A 17,579-nucleotide genomic window follows, 5' to 3' on the forward strand; every position below is an offset into this window, starting at 1 on the left:
TACATCCTTACAACATTGGGCACTGGCTCTGGAAACCTCATCACTGATTGGCCTATGCTCAGTCAGCCTGTCTTCCATTTAGAACATGTCATATCTTGTAAACACTTATATAGTTTCTTGATCACTAGATAGATGAATGATAGTGGCTTATGAATGTGTTAACAATGAATCTACAAAAAAAAAAATAAATAAATAAATAAAAGAAAAAAAAAATAAAATAAAATGTGTCACTCAGACAACTGAAAGGATTTATAGCACTGCTTATTGTTTTATGCTACTTTTTATGAAATCCTCATAATGCTGAAAATAAAATTGTAATAATATATAAGAAAAAGAAGAAGAGTATAGTGTTAAGCAATTTCAGAACCAGTGGAAAGGGAGGGTGGACACCAACTCTTAATCCTAAAATGAAAGTACAAGGAAAAGCTGCTTGTCATCTTGTGGATAAATACATGTTCATAACCAATGCTGTCTTGTACCAATGGGGAGTTTTCAGAAATAGTGGTTGTCAGCAGTTGGCAGCACAATACGCATCCCGTTCGCTCTCACAGGGATAATATAGGACATACCTGCAGTGTCTTTCTATAAATTCAGAGATGCAATAAGTCGATATAATATATTTTTCTACATAATTCCTTTAAAGTAGTAACAGGCAAAATCAAACCCTATTCATGAACAAATCTATATATGTTGATTCTCTCAAGAACTAGCATTGAGACTTGTTTGGTCATCTCCATATTTCCTGCTGTAATGTCCATGTCACTATGCCATAAGGAGGAGGAAAGCTTCACATATTCCTCTCTCCTCACTCTACAGCTGTCCAGTGATATGCTTAGTCTTTGCTCGATTGTTTTGTCACTTCTTGATCTTGATGAAAGCAATGCTAAAATTACTGAGTAAGCTGGGTCACACTATATAGTATCGTCAAAGTCTTTACCTTTTTCATTGTCAAAAGCAACAGATTTTAGACTTGTAGTATGCTGTATTTAAGATATTGATAGTAATATTACAAGATAACCACAAAAAATATTTCTGTTTTGATCAACTCCCAAAATTATCCATACAGGATATTCAAAAGCAGAAACAGAATGTCAACAGAATCACAATAATCAATGTTCTATACATCTGTATGCACCTGGGATTTAGCAAGGATATTCAAAAGCAGAAACAGAATGTCAACAGAATCACAATAATCAATGTTCTATACATCTGTATGCACCTGGGATTTAGCATAACAATAATTTATGTCATGTCAGCAAGGGATACGCAACAGCAGTGACATATGGCGGATTAGTTCTGAAAATTCCCCATAGCTCTCAAGATATAAGTTGCATACCAACTTTTATTCACTATATCTACAATCTGATACTATCATCTTGTTCAGAATTTCCTCGATCACATAGTACTTGCTGAGCAAATGGGTGTCCTTAGATCAACAGTATTAAAAATTTGGAAGAACAGGGACAAGTACCGTGAGACCACTGCAAGTGTTTTCATTTCCAAAAGTGTACTGTAAAGATATAAATGAAGCCTTTAATAGTAATGATTTAGTCTAAATTAGTGTTTTTTAGAGGTTATAGTGATGTTTTGAGGGCATCTAGGCTGGAGGCTGGTCCCTATCCCCCCATAATTCTTAAGTATCTTATGGGAAAAATTGCTTTACGATTCGAATAAACACTGATTTGACCGATGAAATACTGCCCTAACCCCGTCGAATTGCCAGGATCCCCTGTACTGGAAGATTTTTAACCACTATTCAGCAATACTCTCACACAACCACTATACATTAATTAATATCAAGAGGTGATAAATTCAAAACCACCAAACCCCATGTATCACTAGAATGCAGATGCAGGTTTTTCTTAATCTGAGTTGCAATGATCTCTAGAACTCCTAACCTGATAGTGCTCTTGGACTTGCATCATTTAAAAGTAATTACATTCACCAAAGCCATAGCTTCTTTGACTATATTGATTAATGCTACTAGTATAGTTTCTATTGTGTAAATTCAGTTAAAAATAATAAATAAAAAAAAAAAATAGAACCATGCTCAATGTCACGCCAAGTATGTTGTCATCATCTCAGAAGCTGTGGGCTGTGGTTTTCACCTTGCCTTTTTTTTTTTTTTTTTTACCATGTGAGCTTTTCACGGGAATTTCTGGGCTAAAGGGGATACTTTATAGGGTACCTCCTATCTCAAAGCCCACCCGCTAGGAAACCGTTGTCCCGAGTGAGGAAGCCCAACCTACACTCGGACTGTGGACAGGATTCGAACCCGTGCGCTTGGAGACCCCTCGGATCCCAAAGCACGCATGGTTCCACTGTACCACGGCGGCCCCATAATGGGCTGCGGTTTTCACCTTGCCTTTGTTTTATTACTGCAATCATGTAAAATATTTTTACTACTGTGATTTTTTTGTTGTACTGCTATATTGCTTTAAACATTACATGCTTAAATACACACAAAAATGTCCAATTTTCCTGAATATGCCCTGCTGAAATGGGCTGCACCGTATATGCCCTCAGATATGGTAATATTCATAAGCCCTACTGCTGAAAATGACAGGGTAGCCAACCAGGTGAGAATATTAGGTAAGAATACATGGTAGGCAAAAACTAGAGAAATAATGTTTATGGCAATCAAGGTTACCTATGCAGAATTAGATACAGAAGTGTCAAGCATTAGCTGATTAGCTTATGGGAGCCACCACTTGTAGTTGAAACTTCTCACTGGTGTGACCCACTTCCCACTTCTTTGTGGCTGGTTGATACACCATTTTCAGCAATGAGGCCATTATTCCCATATCTGAACACTGAAAATACAGCATACATACGTGGAGCAGAGAACAATGTCTGCCAGGTCCTACACCAATATCCATCATACTAGAGTTGCTTTAAGGAATAGAATTTTAGAAGCCTGTACTGTAAAAGAGAATGGTTGTGCTATTTCAATTTTGATCAAGATGGCATTTATGACCTCAGAAATTAACCTTTACTTGAACATGACAAAATGGTTTCTACTTAAATATGATGAAAATAAGGTTGGTGTTAATCAAGGTTAGTGATGAAGTGGGGAGTAATAATTTATCGGACACATCATACAAGAGTTATATACCATATCTAATATGTGATACTTAAGTAACACTTACAATGTTAACTTCTTTAAATAAAACATGACAGTTAAGCACTAATAACTTCCCTTGTAGTTTAATAAAACTTATGCTTAGATTCATCATGTCCAACAGAAACCCCAACCTCTCCTGTTTAATATTAAATAGCATGAATTCAATATCCTAGAATCAAGCTTTTAGATAGAACCACTAATTTTGTTATAAAATGAGAAACAAATATGGGAAAAGAAGCAAGATATACAAGAGCAATTTTACAATTTCTTAGCAAAATCTGACTTTCCTATACAATTATCTCTTTGTAGATATAGGGCAGTGGTTCCCAAACTTTTTTCTGTCATTTCTCCCTGCACCCAATTCAACCATACAGATTTCCCCCTTCATATGTATGAGAAAGAGAAGTTAAAACACACTGAGACTATTTACTAATTTATTTTTCAAATGTACAAATATACTGATAAACTTATAGTTACAAAGTAAAGTGGATAGATACAGTATGAGAAAATCCATCTGAGATTTTTTTTCAGTTAGCAGGTAGTTTAATTATTTCCCCTGGTAGCTTCAAATTTCCCCCAAGGGGAAATTTCCCTCAGTTTGGGAACCACTGATATAGGGTGTTCATGATTAAACAATATTAAGTATTAGATTTAGTTTGGGAAATATCCTTTGACATGTAATTTTTGAGTATCAAGGTATAACCATTGCTGTTGTAATATAAGACAATAAGTCTTTTAATCTCCATGAATATAAGTACTCCTCTAAACTCAATTCCTTCGCCCTGGTATTTAGGAATTTCTGTGAAAGTCATAAGCAAGATGATAATAAGGCTAAGATATGTATATCTCCCTTTCAAGCCTCATCTTAAAACATTCATTTAGGCTGTCAAAATTAATCAATGGAAACATCCAGAATCATTCATGTTTCATTTACATAACATCAATTTTTACCTTTTGTACATAGAGTACAACATACAATAATTAACAAACATCCTTTCAGTAATTCTTGTCTCCACTGAAAAATTATTCCCCTTTCAAACTTGTTCCCTATGTGATTGCACCTCAGAATTATACTAGTTATCAAACTCATGAAAAATACCCAATAAGAAACTATTCAATCTTGCTGCAGACTATTGATATAAAGAAAAGAGAGAGTGAGTTAAGAAAGGAGAAAAAAGTGAGTTAGGAAAGTAAACTATATTCATAATGTATGCGCTTTATCATATTAGTATAACATTTTAATCCTCAAAAACAGGAAACGCCCACTAATATCTATTTACACGTGTTGAGCTCATACTGTCGTCTAAATTAATGATACATGCAGGTTGTGATGTTACGCAATTTCGTCGCATGACTTCAGTGACCAAACTCAATGCTTACGCTCACCCTTGCTACAAGAGAACACATGAAGGCTGGTGTTCCTACTACCATGTAAACATCGTCCGAGCACGACCCAACCATCCAGCAGCTGCATCTCTACACAACGCCACTGTTAGCGCCTTCTCATGCCGGGATTTCAAAGCCCATAGTTCATGATGCTACATCAAATGGAAATCTGCGTAACGTATGTATGGTGATAAGTTCAATGGTGGCGGGTGACGCACGCGCCCCCCACCCTGAACATCGACCGCCGCCGCCGCCGCCGTTACCACCGCCCTGCAACTATTCGCTGCTCTAATACACCTCCTGTCCTCTCACTCTACTCCCTCACGCCTACAAACTACAAGCATTCAATAGTTCCACAACACACCAGACGCATTATTACAGGTGCCAGGATGTTGCGTCCCTAGCTACTCTCTCCCGACGTCTGGTACAACACCACTAATGATATCCACCTATGTGCTCCAAATAAATCTTTCCTTCCGTATACCCTAGACAGTAAGCGCTGGTTAACCTGCATGCGAAGAAATCTCACCTGGAATGTAGTGTGATCGCTTGGACATAGCATCGTCGGAGTCGATATCTAAGGGTCTCTTCCTAGAGTCTGGAGTACCGGGTGAAGGAACGCACTCCTCCATGATGGACTCTGTGGCCATGTTGTGGGGGGGGAATAGCCTTCTGCGCAGGCGTGTGCTAGACTCTTGCCAAACCTACGCTACACCAATGATTTCTTTTCATTATTCACTCTTCATCCTCAAATTACGTACATCTATATATAAAATGATAATTACATACTATATAGGAACTATCACAGAAGAAATTATAATAATTTGAATTATTTGTTTTCTTACGACTATCGTAAATTTGGCATAATTATTACATGATGGCATATACCACTATATATATATATATATATATATATATATATATATATATATATATATATATATATATATATATATATATATATATATATATATATATATATATATATATATATATATATATATATATATATATATATATATATATATATATATATATATATATATATATATATATATATATATATATATATATATATATAGATAGATAGATAGATAGATAGATAGATAGATAGATAGATAGATAGATAGATAGATAGATAGATATAGATATAGATATAGATAGATAGATAGATAGATAGATAGATAGATAGATAGATAGATAGACAGATATATATATATATATATATATATATATATATATATATATATATATATATATATATATAGAGAGAGAGAGAGAGAGAGAGAGAGAGAGAGAGAGAGAGAGAGAGAGAGAGAGAGAGAGAGAGATAGGTAGATAGATAGATAAACAGGTAGGTAGACAGATGGATAACTATTAGATAGATAGATAGGTACATAAGTAGGTAGATATACAGATACATATATATGTATATAGCTGTAGCTAAATAAGGTGGGAAATGCACGTATCTGTGAACATCTACAAAAAGGTATACATGTATTCACTCGGCTACTGTAGATATTAAAAGGTATCTATATTAGGTTTTGATAGACATTAGTCAAGTATTTTAAAGAGTTATTTTCACGGGAGTCAATCGATAAATCAAGAGAGTATGTACTGTACCTAGATCGCTATCCCATTAACCCTATTACACACACACACACACACACACACACACACACACACACACACACACACACACGAGCATAAAGCCCATGCCCTGTAAAACTACAACTAGGTAAATACAACTAGGTAAATAGACACACACACACACACACACACACACACACACACACACGCCAGAGGACCGGGGTTCGATTCCCCGGCCGGGTGGAGATATTTGGGGTGTGTCTCCTCACGTGTACCCCTGTTCACCTAGCAGTGAGTAGGTACGGGATGTAAATCGAGGAGTTGTGATCTTGTTGTCCAAGTGTGTGGTGTGTGCCTGGTCTCAGGCCTATCCGAAGATCGGAAATAATGAGCTCTGAGCTCGTTCCGTAGGGTAACGTCTGGCTGTCTCGTCAGAGACTGCAGCAGATCAAACAGTGAAACACACACACACCGCGTAGAGTAGTGGTTAGCCAAACCCGAAGCTCTGAGCTCGCTCCGTAAGACTGGCTGGGTGACCAGCAAGCAGCCGTGGTAATTACACGTGTAACACACACACACACACACACACACACACACACACACACACACACACACACACAAGAAACGAGTGGAATTTGTACGCAGGTACTTTGTGTTGTATATTCATTCATCCTAGGCAGGAAAGACGGGCTATCATTCACTAAGATGGATCGATATGCCAGTAGATACACAAATGTCCCAGATTGTACCGTACTGCATACATATATCATTGCTTAAAAGCTAAGCCATTCTGGAGACATGTTTGGTTAAGTGAAGAGCGGTAACGAATGCATTGTATAATTTGTTTCTTTCCATCATATGAGCAATGGAGTACGTGCTGCTCGCTATATCACGGTGGCAAATATGTACATACAATATAGACTAAATATGATAGCTGGATTTATTTGCTACACTGTATGTGCAGCGAGCAACGTTCTCGCGCACTCTTGAGAAAACCTTAATCTGGGGTATAAGAAATGCATGAAAAAAAAAATATATATATATTAAAATCTGGTGAACTATATTGAGAAAAAAAAAAAAAAAAAATATAAAAAAACAACTGATTTTCACACACACACACACACACACACACACACACACACACACACACACACACACACACACACACACACAACTAGGTAAAACAACTAGGTAAATACACACACACACACTTACTGTAAAAGAAAATATCTAATTATTGAAGTTTTATTTCATGCGAAAAACAACAAAGAAAAATTCGTTTCACCATAATTTCTCCAAGAGACGTGTGTTGTATTTTCTCTTCAGTCGTGACCATTTGGCATTAATATAATCAATGATAATTCTACATAACATATTTTGGAGACTACAATGTACTCTACTTCCATCAAACCATCAGGTCTTTCTTACTTTTCGTCAAGTATAAAAAGAAAGTGGCAAAACCCCATTTCTCATCACAGCACCGCTCACTTTCTTTTACTCTCGGGATGGTACTTAGCAGTAGGGCTTACTGTTAGTACAGCTCGATATCCAGTGGCAACGCTAGGAATTTTCATTGGGAAGTTAAAGATCGAGTCAACTGGGGCAAAATGTGAAGGGGCTTCACAAAATGTCACCTAAGTGAAGTACTGATGGTAAATTGTTATGTATAAGTACATATATTTTAGATACCTTTACTGTCAAAATACAGTGTTTACTTTATATTTTTTCTTCTATCTCATGTAAAATCCTGCCCAAGGAAAAGAAATCCAGAATAATGTATATTCAACATTTATTACTATAAAGGTAAAGGCCACTCTATCAAAAGAAAGAAAGAAAAATATGTAAACATGTCCGTGTATAAATAGTACGTAATTAACATGACAGAGAAGAATTTAGAAGAAGTTAACACAGTCTGAGGAAGAATGGAAGTTAGAGTGTGGCAAAAACTTTAAATCAAGATATCATTTCAAAATATGCACCTGTTATGGTGACTGGCGGTAAATGTGTCTATAATGGCGTTTGACACTCCTAAAATTGATTGATATTACAGCTAGGTTAACAAAATTGGGAGGCTGAGAGGGAGCTTGGCTCATTATTGGCGGAAGTCTCAAGCCCCCCTCTAGTCCCCCCCTGGCGCCGCCACTGTTGATAACGTGATATCGTTCTATCGATCAAGTTTTTACTTCTAGAGTAGTTTCTACTGAAAGAAATGAGAGAAAACGTACCCTGCCGCTACCAAAGGGAGGACGGTCCATTCAAGGCTCGGTGACCTATGAATGGTGGGTGACGCTCTTATAATTTTTTATTTATTTTTTTTGTGCATAGCCACAACACAAACACTTATGACTTATGACCCAGCCTTTTGATTAGACTTGGCTATTCCTAAACTAAGAAACAGCGAATTGATTTGCTCAGTAATTTATGAAACATCGAGTACTACTATGTCAAGAATGAATTGTGAGATTACACGAGGTAGCTAAATACAATATCTACATTTCTGCTTATAAAGAATGACATCATACTGTTGTGTAGTTAAGGAAATTCACTAATAAGCAGTCTTTTATTTTATTTATCTTCGTTGGCGTTCCGTAAGGGTGAAGAGAAGCTACCAGGATAAAAAAAAAAAAAAATAAATAGCTTTGCACGTGATATTTGCTAGAAATACGACTGTGTGCTGCAGTTCGTAAGGGTCGAAATGAGTAACGACACCACACACTACTTTCGTTTACCTCTCCAGACAAAGTCGCGATTGCCCACCAGTGGTTTGGCCAACAATTGTTCATTTATTTCATTCAACTGTTTTTGTATTTAGGTATGTATTTCAGTATTAAGCAGAGTTTGAATAATTTTGTACAACTCAATGTATTCTTATGGGGAGCGGATTAATATTTTTCTTTATTTTTATGGGAAAATTTTGTTTGATACTGTTTGGTAGAGATCCAAGACTTGACTTCTTTTTAAGAGGAAGGTTTGAAGACATTTGTTCCTTAATTTTTGGCTAACTCTTTACTTTTATTTTAGGGAACTAGCACTCGAGTGGGCCTTTTTCTTTTTTATTTTGTTGCCCTTGGCTAGCTCCTCTCCTGCATAAAAAAAGGTTAAACAAATTTACGAGAGAGAATAAAACGAGTCTACCGTAATGAACGCAATCCTGGTACTGATTCCCATAGCACAACTCTGCTGAAGATGAGAACCACCACATCTGGCAAACCTTGCGTTATCTGTGAGGATTCTACCTTTTCATTATGTTTATACAGGACAGAGTCAAGTTTGTGACGTTTTACATTTTCTCTTGATGAATATGGAAAGTTGTGTATTTACTTTACCATATTTACTTAGTAGTAACACAAGGGAGAAGAGTTAAGCTCGAATGAACCCATCTTCATAACTGTTTTTATTCAACTCTTCCTTAAAGTCATGAATATTTCCAGCTCACACCTCCAGTCTGTTCCACGCTATACTTCTTTATGTGCTTTCTGCATGTGTGTGTGTGTGTGTGTGTGTGTGTGTGTGTGTGTGTGTGTTGACGGTACTCATGTGTCTAACCCCTTCAATACTGGGATACATTTTTACCTTGAGATATGTGTACTATTAGACGCTTTCATTGACATTAGGAAGGGTTTTTTTTTTATGTGTGTGTGTGTGTGTGTGTGTGTGTGTGTGTGTGTGTGTGTGTGTGTGTGTGTGTGTGTGTGTGTGTGTGTCAAGAATAATGGAAAAAGTAAACCCCGCGGTTCAATTCGTAAAAAGTCTGTTTCACGGATAATGACCAGAGAGAGAGAGAGAGAGAGAGAGAGAGAGAGAGAGAGAGAGAGAGAGAGGTGAGAACCGTCACATGGCTCGTTTTGAGTACGTTGTTGGAGTGTGCCTCACCTTCACTGGCTACACCCTTATCCTTTATCGTGAGAACCCACTCCTGATTGGAACACACGCTTGCAGGTTGTTCCACCTTGCAATTATAAATAGATAAATAAGTAAATAAATAAATAAATATATATATATATATATATATATATATATATATATATATATATATATATATATATATATATATATATATATATATATTCCTATGACCCATTCATGTATAGCACGAAAACAGGGTGAGCTAAACCAGTGCCAGAGGTATTGGAAGGAAGTAACCTGATATGAAACACAATATATAGATATGAAATAATGATCAGGAGACCTCAACAAAGACAACTTTATCGACTGTGGAAGTTAACTTGTTTATATCTTCTACTGTTTTATCGGTACTTGTGCCTCAAGCTATTGAACTCCGTGTCAAAAGTTTATATTGTTTCTTATCTGTGTCACCACGAATCGTTTCACTAGAGAAAAAAAGACTCGGTTACGCAATTGCATGGTAATGTAGTCATAATCTATAGAGATAATGAGCTAATCAGCAGTAGATTTTTTGGAGTCCAGGTCTGATCTATGTAGTTATTGTTATTGTTATTCCCAGGAACTTCAATTGGTGGGAGGTGAACAGGTGACAATGATAAAAGTTCGTAACATATAAGACAGACTATCTGGCTGACCGTTACTTCTGTTGTTAATTTCCTAAGAGGTAAGTGTCGCTGTTTCATAAGACACCATTATTCAGTCACTGTAGTCATTGCAACACACATGATTTAAACATCTTTCACCAGATTATCGATTTATATTTTAATTCGTATTGATCCATCTGGAGATATCGAATCTTTCATTCCACATACAGTGGATTAACTTAAAGCCATGTTTGTATTATTGTGGCCAATTAGGGATGCGAAGGTGTTGTACTCGTTTAGATGCTGCACTCAGCATTGACCTCGGCATGCCAGCTCATCCGTTACATAGTATATGATATTAAGCATTATCCTTTTTTTTTTTTTTTTTTTCATTTTGTCCCTTTTTTTTATTTACCATAATTTTACAGATCTGTGCCGCAGCAAGATTCATCGTGATGTTGCTCATGGTGATTGTGTTGTGCGCCGGGCTGGTGACGGCCGCCCCAGGTAAGCAAACACCAATGGCCTTGTTTTCATCCTCGTATTTCAAATGTTTATAAGATGAAATAATTCAGATCCTCAGTAAACTTTTACAGTACAGAAATAGTGTGTGTGTGTGTGTGTGTGTGTGTGTGTGTGTGTGTGTGTGTGTGTGTGTGTGTGTGTGTGTGTGTTTGTGTGTGCCCGCGCGTGCTCCTCTCCATGGTACTGGAATATGTGCATCTCACGCAATGTTCGTTCACTTCTTCGGCGAAATTTACAAATTCTCGTTTAATTTGTAGCTTCATTGACTAATAACGATCCTTGTATGGCAAATCCACACGAGAAAGTTAGAACCTTAATATGTAGAAAATGAAAAAAAAAAAAAAAAAATGTGATTATTCATAAAACATGAAAGAACTCTATGCAGGCAACGATTGGTGCAGAGACAGCAACGAATTATGTGTTTAGCTCTATACATATTATACAATATGCAAATAATGTCCACTTCTTGTTCATTACACAATTTTTTATTATTATTATCCATATAAGATGTGAAGTTTCCAGTTTAGATTATATGTGAAGGACAGACTGAGGATGTCCAGTGCAGAGGAGGGGAGGAGCAGTTGAGAGTCACTGAAGAAGATGGGATAGTTGTTTGGAAGGTTGTGTCGAGTTGATAGATCAGGAAATTGAGTCTTTAAGGTATTGGACAATACATAATAAGTTTGCTCTGCCTCAATTAGAATTCCTAGAGCGATAAGAAGTCAGGTGTTGTGGCTTCATGTATATCATTAATACATACATTTAGTTTGTTTTGAAAAAATAAGAACTATCTCATAATTATAATAACAGATAGATAGATAAGTATGTCAGGATTTTTTTTAATTGATGAAATCTAAGAGAAAATTTCGGATTACAGTTATTTGAGAACAGCCACTTGTCAATGAATTCGCGAGACTTGTCACTCGTGTTCCTTTCAGGTTTACAAAACACACAAAACTCATGTTGTTCCTGAACATTAACCTTGCGTGCGTAATATTCATACAGCAAAGTGGAGATGTATCGGATGTCAGAATTCAGATCCGCGCATGTGGAGGTGTATGTGGATGTGATATGTAACTATTACATATTTGGCCTATGCAGAAGCGGATACATTTATCAGTTCCTGTATACTGAATAGTCACATATGCAGATGTGGACATCAAATTACGAAATGCGAAAGTGTCCAGGACTTAGTCTAAAATCATTATAGTATAGCTTTAGAAAAATTACTTGCACTACTAACGGTGAAAACTGAACAGCGCTCAATTCCTATACATATTCTTCAAGTATATACCTACAGGCGCTATTGGCCATAGCGTAAAAAAAAAAAAAAAAAAAGTATTATTATTGCCAGATGGTCGCTGCGAAAAGTGCTCAGCGCCGCCAGCATCTTTTTTTTTTTAATCTTATACAGTCATATAATAAACTGGAGAACTCCATAAAGTTAAGGATGAAACACTGGTGAATTTTAAGAGGATGTAGAGGGTTTACATACACAGCCATGCATAGTGCATGCATATATTGTTCTTTCTCTTCTTGTCAGCAGGCTGCTTGCCTTCATAATTATTCATGCAATATCACATACAGTACATGGCATTGCGAGATTTATTATGGAACAAATACAGAAGACAGCGGTGGCGAAGTTTACGAGAGATGCAAACAGGCAACGACTGAATAGCCAAGCATCAGAAAAGAAGCTTAAGAAAGAAATTATTGAAAAGATCATTGACACTTCTACAGCTACATGATAACACGGTGAAGCAAGGCCAAGGATAAAGTGCTATTAAAGTACAGCCAATGAAAGCATGTATTTCATAGAAATAAAAAGGAATATGTGAAGTTTTCAAACAGGCTTTGAATCTCTATTTACGGGGGAACTGGTACAGTATTCTAAAAACATGATGAGACAGAAACTACACCATACAAGCCGGAAAAAAATCCACCTAGATGAAAAGGAGTCTTAAAGAAATTGCAAAACTTAGACAAAAGAAATGTTGATGGTTTGATTGGTGCTTAAAGAATGTTCGATATACAAACACATAACCCCACACCACACATCATTTGAGTCACTAAAGCCACACCAAGGACTGTCGTCAGCCTCATCGCCACGCTGCTGCTATTCTTGCTGTCTTCTAGATATCTTTAAGCTCACTGCATGCCTCCCTTCCTTGCGCACCTTGCTACAAACGACTTTATAGTTTATCTCACCCTGTTCTCTCTACCTCTATAATACTATAGTTTATCTAGTACTGTAGTTAATCCTTAGGGAGGCGGTGGCGTAGTGGGTAAGGTGGTGAGAATAGGATAGGGCAGACGTCCACAAGTAGGCTCGAATCCAACCATGTACCGCCTTAAAACTTTGCCATTTGTCGAGTGCATGGTTTAAAGTTACCTACATGTCACCATGATACCCAGGTTCTAGGCGGTTACACCGAAGGTGCACTTGGGTGGTGATATGGGACCTAATATGGGTACCACTATAAACAAAATTGCCTGTGTCACTAATGGATGGAAGCTGAACGGCGCTTCCCATACATACTCTTCAAGGACACCTACAGACACTATAGGCCATAACATTAAAAAAAAGACCTTTTCTTCGGGGACTGGCATTGCTGTGGGATCCCTCGTTTTTTCTTGGAACGTTTTAGTTGCTCTTGGTCAGTGTCCCTTTCACATAAAGAAAGGCAAACTGTCCCACAGTATCTTAACATGCTTTCACTTACATGCATTTACAGGTATCTTATTTCTTTCATCCCTTTCATTGATTTACTCTAAAAGCTTCCTTCTTTTTGTGCCTTTCCATTTTTACATCCTGAACTATTTCAAGAGAATCAGTACGTACCTATTGAAACTCCTTCGGTGTTGAATTTGATTCATTGAGTGCTTACCCAGAGAATGGACTACACTATACGTAGCCTACAATTGTCTATGTACAGATGTATTTTCAACTTTATTTGTTTCTTTCTCTAATCAGTGTACGTATATTACACAGGTAAACAGCCCAAGGACGACAGTCTGAACCACTACATGGACCTGGTGATGGACAATCTGCAGGTTATGCTGGTGGAAAATGGCTTGGATCCCGTTGCTCTCCCTAACACCTCGATGGGTTTCAGTGACACTGTGAGTTGTGGCTTCCTGGGATCAACAGAAAAGCGAGTTACCTTGTAGCATTTAACCTAAACTGTGATATTGCACATAGTAGCAAATAAGATGCTTTTTATGTTATATTGAAAATAGATGAATGAATGAGCTCGCTCCGTAATGGGGAAGACTGGCTGGGTGACCAGCAGGAGACCGAGGTAGATTACACACACCGCGTAGTGTAGTGGTTAGCACGCTCGACTCACAATCGAGAGGGCCGGGTTCGAGTCCCGGTAAGCGGCGAGGCAAATGGGCAAGCCTCTTAATGCGTGGCCCCTGTTCACCTAGCAGTAAATAGGTACGGGATGTAACTCGAGGGGTTGTGGCCTCGCTTTCCCGGTGTATGTTGTGTGTTGATGTGGTCTCAGTCCTACCCGAAGATCGGTCTATGAGCTCTGAGCTCGCTCCGTAATGGGAAAGACTGGCTGGGTGACCAGCAGGCACCGAGGTGAATTACACACACACACACACACACACACACAATATGCTTAAATGGTCTACATTTAGGTGCTGGGCGTTGAGTGGCACGGCGAGGCGAAGCTGTATGACGGGTGGATGCGCGGACTGGCATCCATTCATCGCTCTGCCAATGCCGAGTTCATAAAAAATTCTGCGGGTGTTATTCGCGGCATTCTGGCAAGTCTGAGTCTCGGCGAAATGAAGGTCAGTGAATGGAATCTCTTTTGGATGACAGAGCTTCTTTCATAATTTGGCATTAAGGGAAGCAAGCCTTGAGACAAATATTTAATTCCTTATAACTTGCACCAGTTATCAGAAATATTTGTTCCTACAGGGCCACTATGTGTGTCTGGCCAAGTTCATGGATTTGGGTCCCGTTGCTGACGTCTTCATTGATGTCAGAGGATCAGATGTTTACTTCGAGGCTCTTCTGGACACTCATCAATGCAAATTTAGAGCTGAAGTGTTGAAAGTGACCAAACTTGGGTAAGAGGTTCCTGTTGAGCTAAGATACTTCTTATTTCCAGATGCTCTTCATTGATTTGCGTTGATTGTTACGAAGATATTAAATAATGTTGTTGATGGAATTTAACTCTTCTGTCTAATCAAGAGGCTATTCGTAATATCAGAGAGAGAGAGAGAGAGAGAGAGAGAGAGAGAGAGAGAGAGAGAGAGAGAGATGCGTGTGTGTGTTACCACGCTAATCACAGTGCAAAGGATCATGATCTGTACTCTTTATTTTAGCTTGTACCTTCTTAGTAAAACCCAAGAGTGCATATTGTCCGTGAAGTACATACATACGTACATCTAACACTCTCACATACTGCACACCGGACACTTTTGCCACTGGAGTGATGAGAACCTCGTGACTTGAATAGCGTGCAAACTTCAGCCTTCCAAGACTTACTAACAATCCACATACCAGCACTGGCAGCTAGCAGGTTCAGGATGCAAGTTGATAGTTTGTACTGACTTCGCTATTCAAGTCACAAAGTCATTGATGGCAGGGATCTGGTGTGCAGTGTGAAAGTGTCAAACGTATTTTTTGTTTTTTTTTATGTAAAAGGGGAAAGTTGGTAAAAGGCAAAATAGAACGAAAAAATGCTCACTTAATTGCTAGTCCCCTCGCAAATCCGATCGAGAGTTACCTATAAAAAGGGATAAATTTCTTGAAACTTCCTCTTAAATGAAGTCAAGTCATAGGAAGTTGGAAATACAGAAACAAGTAGGCAGTTTTAGAGTTTACTAGAGAATGGTATGGATAATTGAGAGTACTCTTTCAATAGAGAGTTGGACAGACTAGGGATGAGAGGAGGAAGAAAGCAATGTGCAACGAGGCCACAGGAGGGGATGCATGCGGTTAGCAAGATCAGAAGAGCAGTTAGCATGAAATAGCGATAGAAGATAGCAAGAAATGAAGCATTCCGGCAGTGAGAGAGAGGCATGTGTACAATATTTTCAATTGGTTACGTGTTAACATGTGGTCCTCTTTCTTTCTTTGTTGCAGATCTATTAATGTGTCCATTGAGGGATTGAGTGTGCTTGGGTGGATTGTGGCGAGCCTGATGGACTTTGTCATGATATTTATCGGTGGTTTTGTGAGTAGTTTTGTAGAAACAGTGATGAAAGATATGACTGATCAGGTTCTGGACAGTATTGACCTTTCACTTTTAGGTCCAGTTCTTGGATGTGATCCTGCTGCTGCTCAGTTGATTCAGCTTCACTAAGATCTTGCAATGGAACGTGAAAGTTTCCTCTCCATGTTTGCCACACCCAATAAAAAGTAATGCAACAATTTGTACATGATTTAGTTTGACTTCCCCCAGCCCAGCTACTTGAACTCTGGAAGGTTAGAAAAACAAGAAAAACCTGCAGAATACGGCGATAAAAATTATACTGAATTCTCTCTCTCTCTCTCTCTCTCTCTCTCTCTCTCTCTCTGAGAGCCTTCTGTTCTACTGTTATTTACTCTAATTTTCGTGGTTCTAGTCAGGTCACTTTGTTATGGCTGCAAGGTCTGTTGTGGCCTGCTTATCATTGAATCTCTCTCTCTCTCTCTCTCTCTCTCTCTCTCTCTCTCTCGTGGTTGATTTACCACAAGGAATATTGGTTTACCACCACACAGGCTTGCCATCCTTACGACTTCAAGGCTGCCAACATGATTGGGAACTCCTCCCGAACAGAGGGATGGCGATACTGACAGCAAACACACGGAGAAGGATTGTGCATAGCTGTGGAGGGAATAACTGACCTCGCCAACGGACTGCCGTGCTGTTGTGATAGTACAGGTAAGGAATTGTTAATGTTATAAGCGTACACTAATGAAGGAATGAAGGTATGCAAAACTAGACTAAGCTTGGTCGAAAAGGAAACAAAATTGACAACTGATTACTTAACGAGAGGGAGGGGAGGCACGGAAGGAGGGAGAGGAGGAGGGGAGGCCGAGGAAAGGAAGGAGGGAAAGAGAGAGGCAGGGAAGATAAAATGGAGATAGTGAGTAGAACGTGGGATTTGGTGTGGAATAGAGGAAGAGAGAGGCATGAATCAACACACACACACAGGATTTTGTTTTATTTTTGTTATTCATTATTATTTATTCTCTATCTACTTACAGTCGTTTCGTATCGTTATATCAATACCTAAGGATGACCAGAATAGTTACCTGTTGCCTCTCTCTCTCTCTCTCTCTCTCTCTCTCTCTCTCTCTCTCTCTCCTGCCTCGAATCTTCTGTCCATCTCAGTCTATTAAAATCGTTATTGTTTCCTTTCCTTTACTCTCCTCTTGTTTCTTTTCAATTAGTGAACCTTTTCGTCTACTTCCTTTTTTTTCTTTTCTGCATTTACTTTTATTTCCATTAGCC

At 38.2% G+C, this 17,579-nt stretch overlaps 2 protein-coding genes across 7 annotated transcripts in view; one reads left to right on the plus strand and one right to left on the minus strand.

Moving 5' to 3' along the window:
* LOC123518470 (RNA-binding protein Nova-1-like) overlaps positions 1–5,189 on the minus strand; it is a 43,089-nt gene extending 37,900 nt beyond the window's left edge. For all 6 annotated transcript variants that reach the window (XR_006678806.1, XM_045279313.1, XM_045279312.1 and 3 more), the window contains exon 1: positions 5,040–5,189. Coding sequence is in view for 5 of the 6 variants with exons in the window: in XM_045279313.1 (XP_045135248.1) it covers positions 5,040–5,160 (121 nt within the window). In the remaining variant the exon portion in view is untranslated. The remainder of the gene's footprint in view (positions 1–5,039) is intronic.
* Positions 5,190–10,602: 5,413 nt separating this feature from the next.
* LOC123518099 lies at positions 10,603–16,519 on the plus strand. Its single transcript, XM_045278711.1, has 6 exons — positions 10,603–10,670; positions 11,019–11,097; positions 14,108–14,238; positions 14,767–14,922; positions 15,053–15,204; positions 16,226–16,519. The coding sequence occupies exons 2-6, from the start codon at positions 11,046–11,048 to the stop codon at positions 16,443–16,445; spliced, it is 711 nt and encodes a 236-aa protein (XP_045134646.1). The 5' UTR covers positions 10,603–10,670; positions 11,019–11,045; the 3' UTR covers positions 16,446–16,519.
* Positions 16,520–17,579: the final 1,060 nt, after the last annotated feature.

The sequence above is a fragment of the Portunus trituberculatus genome, chromosome 43 (genome assembly GCF_017591435.1).
Source record: "Portunus trituberculatus isolate SZX2019 chromosome 43, ASM1759143v1, whole genome shotgun sequence".
In the NCBI taxonomy this organism is placed as follows: Eukaryota; Metazoa; Arthropoda; class Malacostraca; order Decapoda; family Portunidae; genus Portunus; species Portunus trituberculatus.

Coding starts and splice junctions, on each gene's coding strand:
- LOC123518099 (XM_045278711.1), top strand. CDS start 11,046: ATGTTGCTCATGGTGATTGTGTTGTGCGCCGGGCTGGTGACGGCCGCC. Junction 14,239..14,766: donor CGATGGGTTTCAGTGACACT/GTGAGTTGTGGC, acceptor GTCTACATTTAG/GTGCTGGGCGTTGAGTGGCA. Junction 15,205..16,225: donor TTGAAAGTGACCAAACTTGG/GTAAGAGGTTCC, acceptor TCTTTGTTGCAG/ATCTATTAATGTGTCCATTG.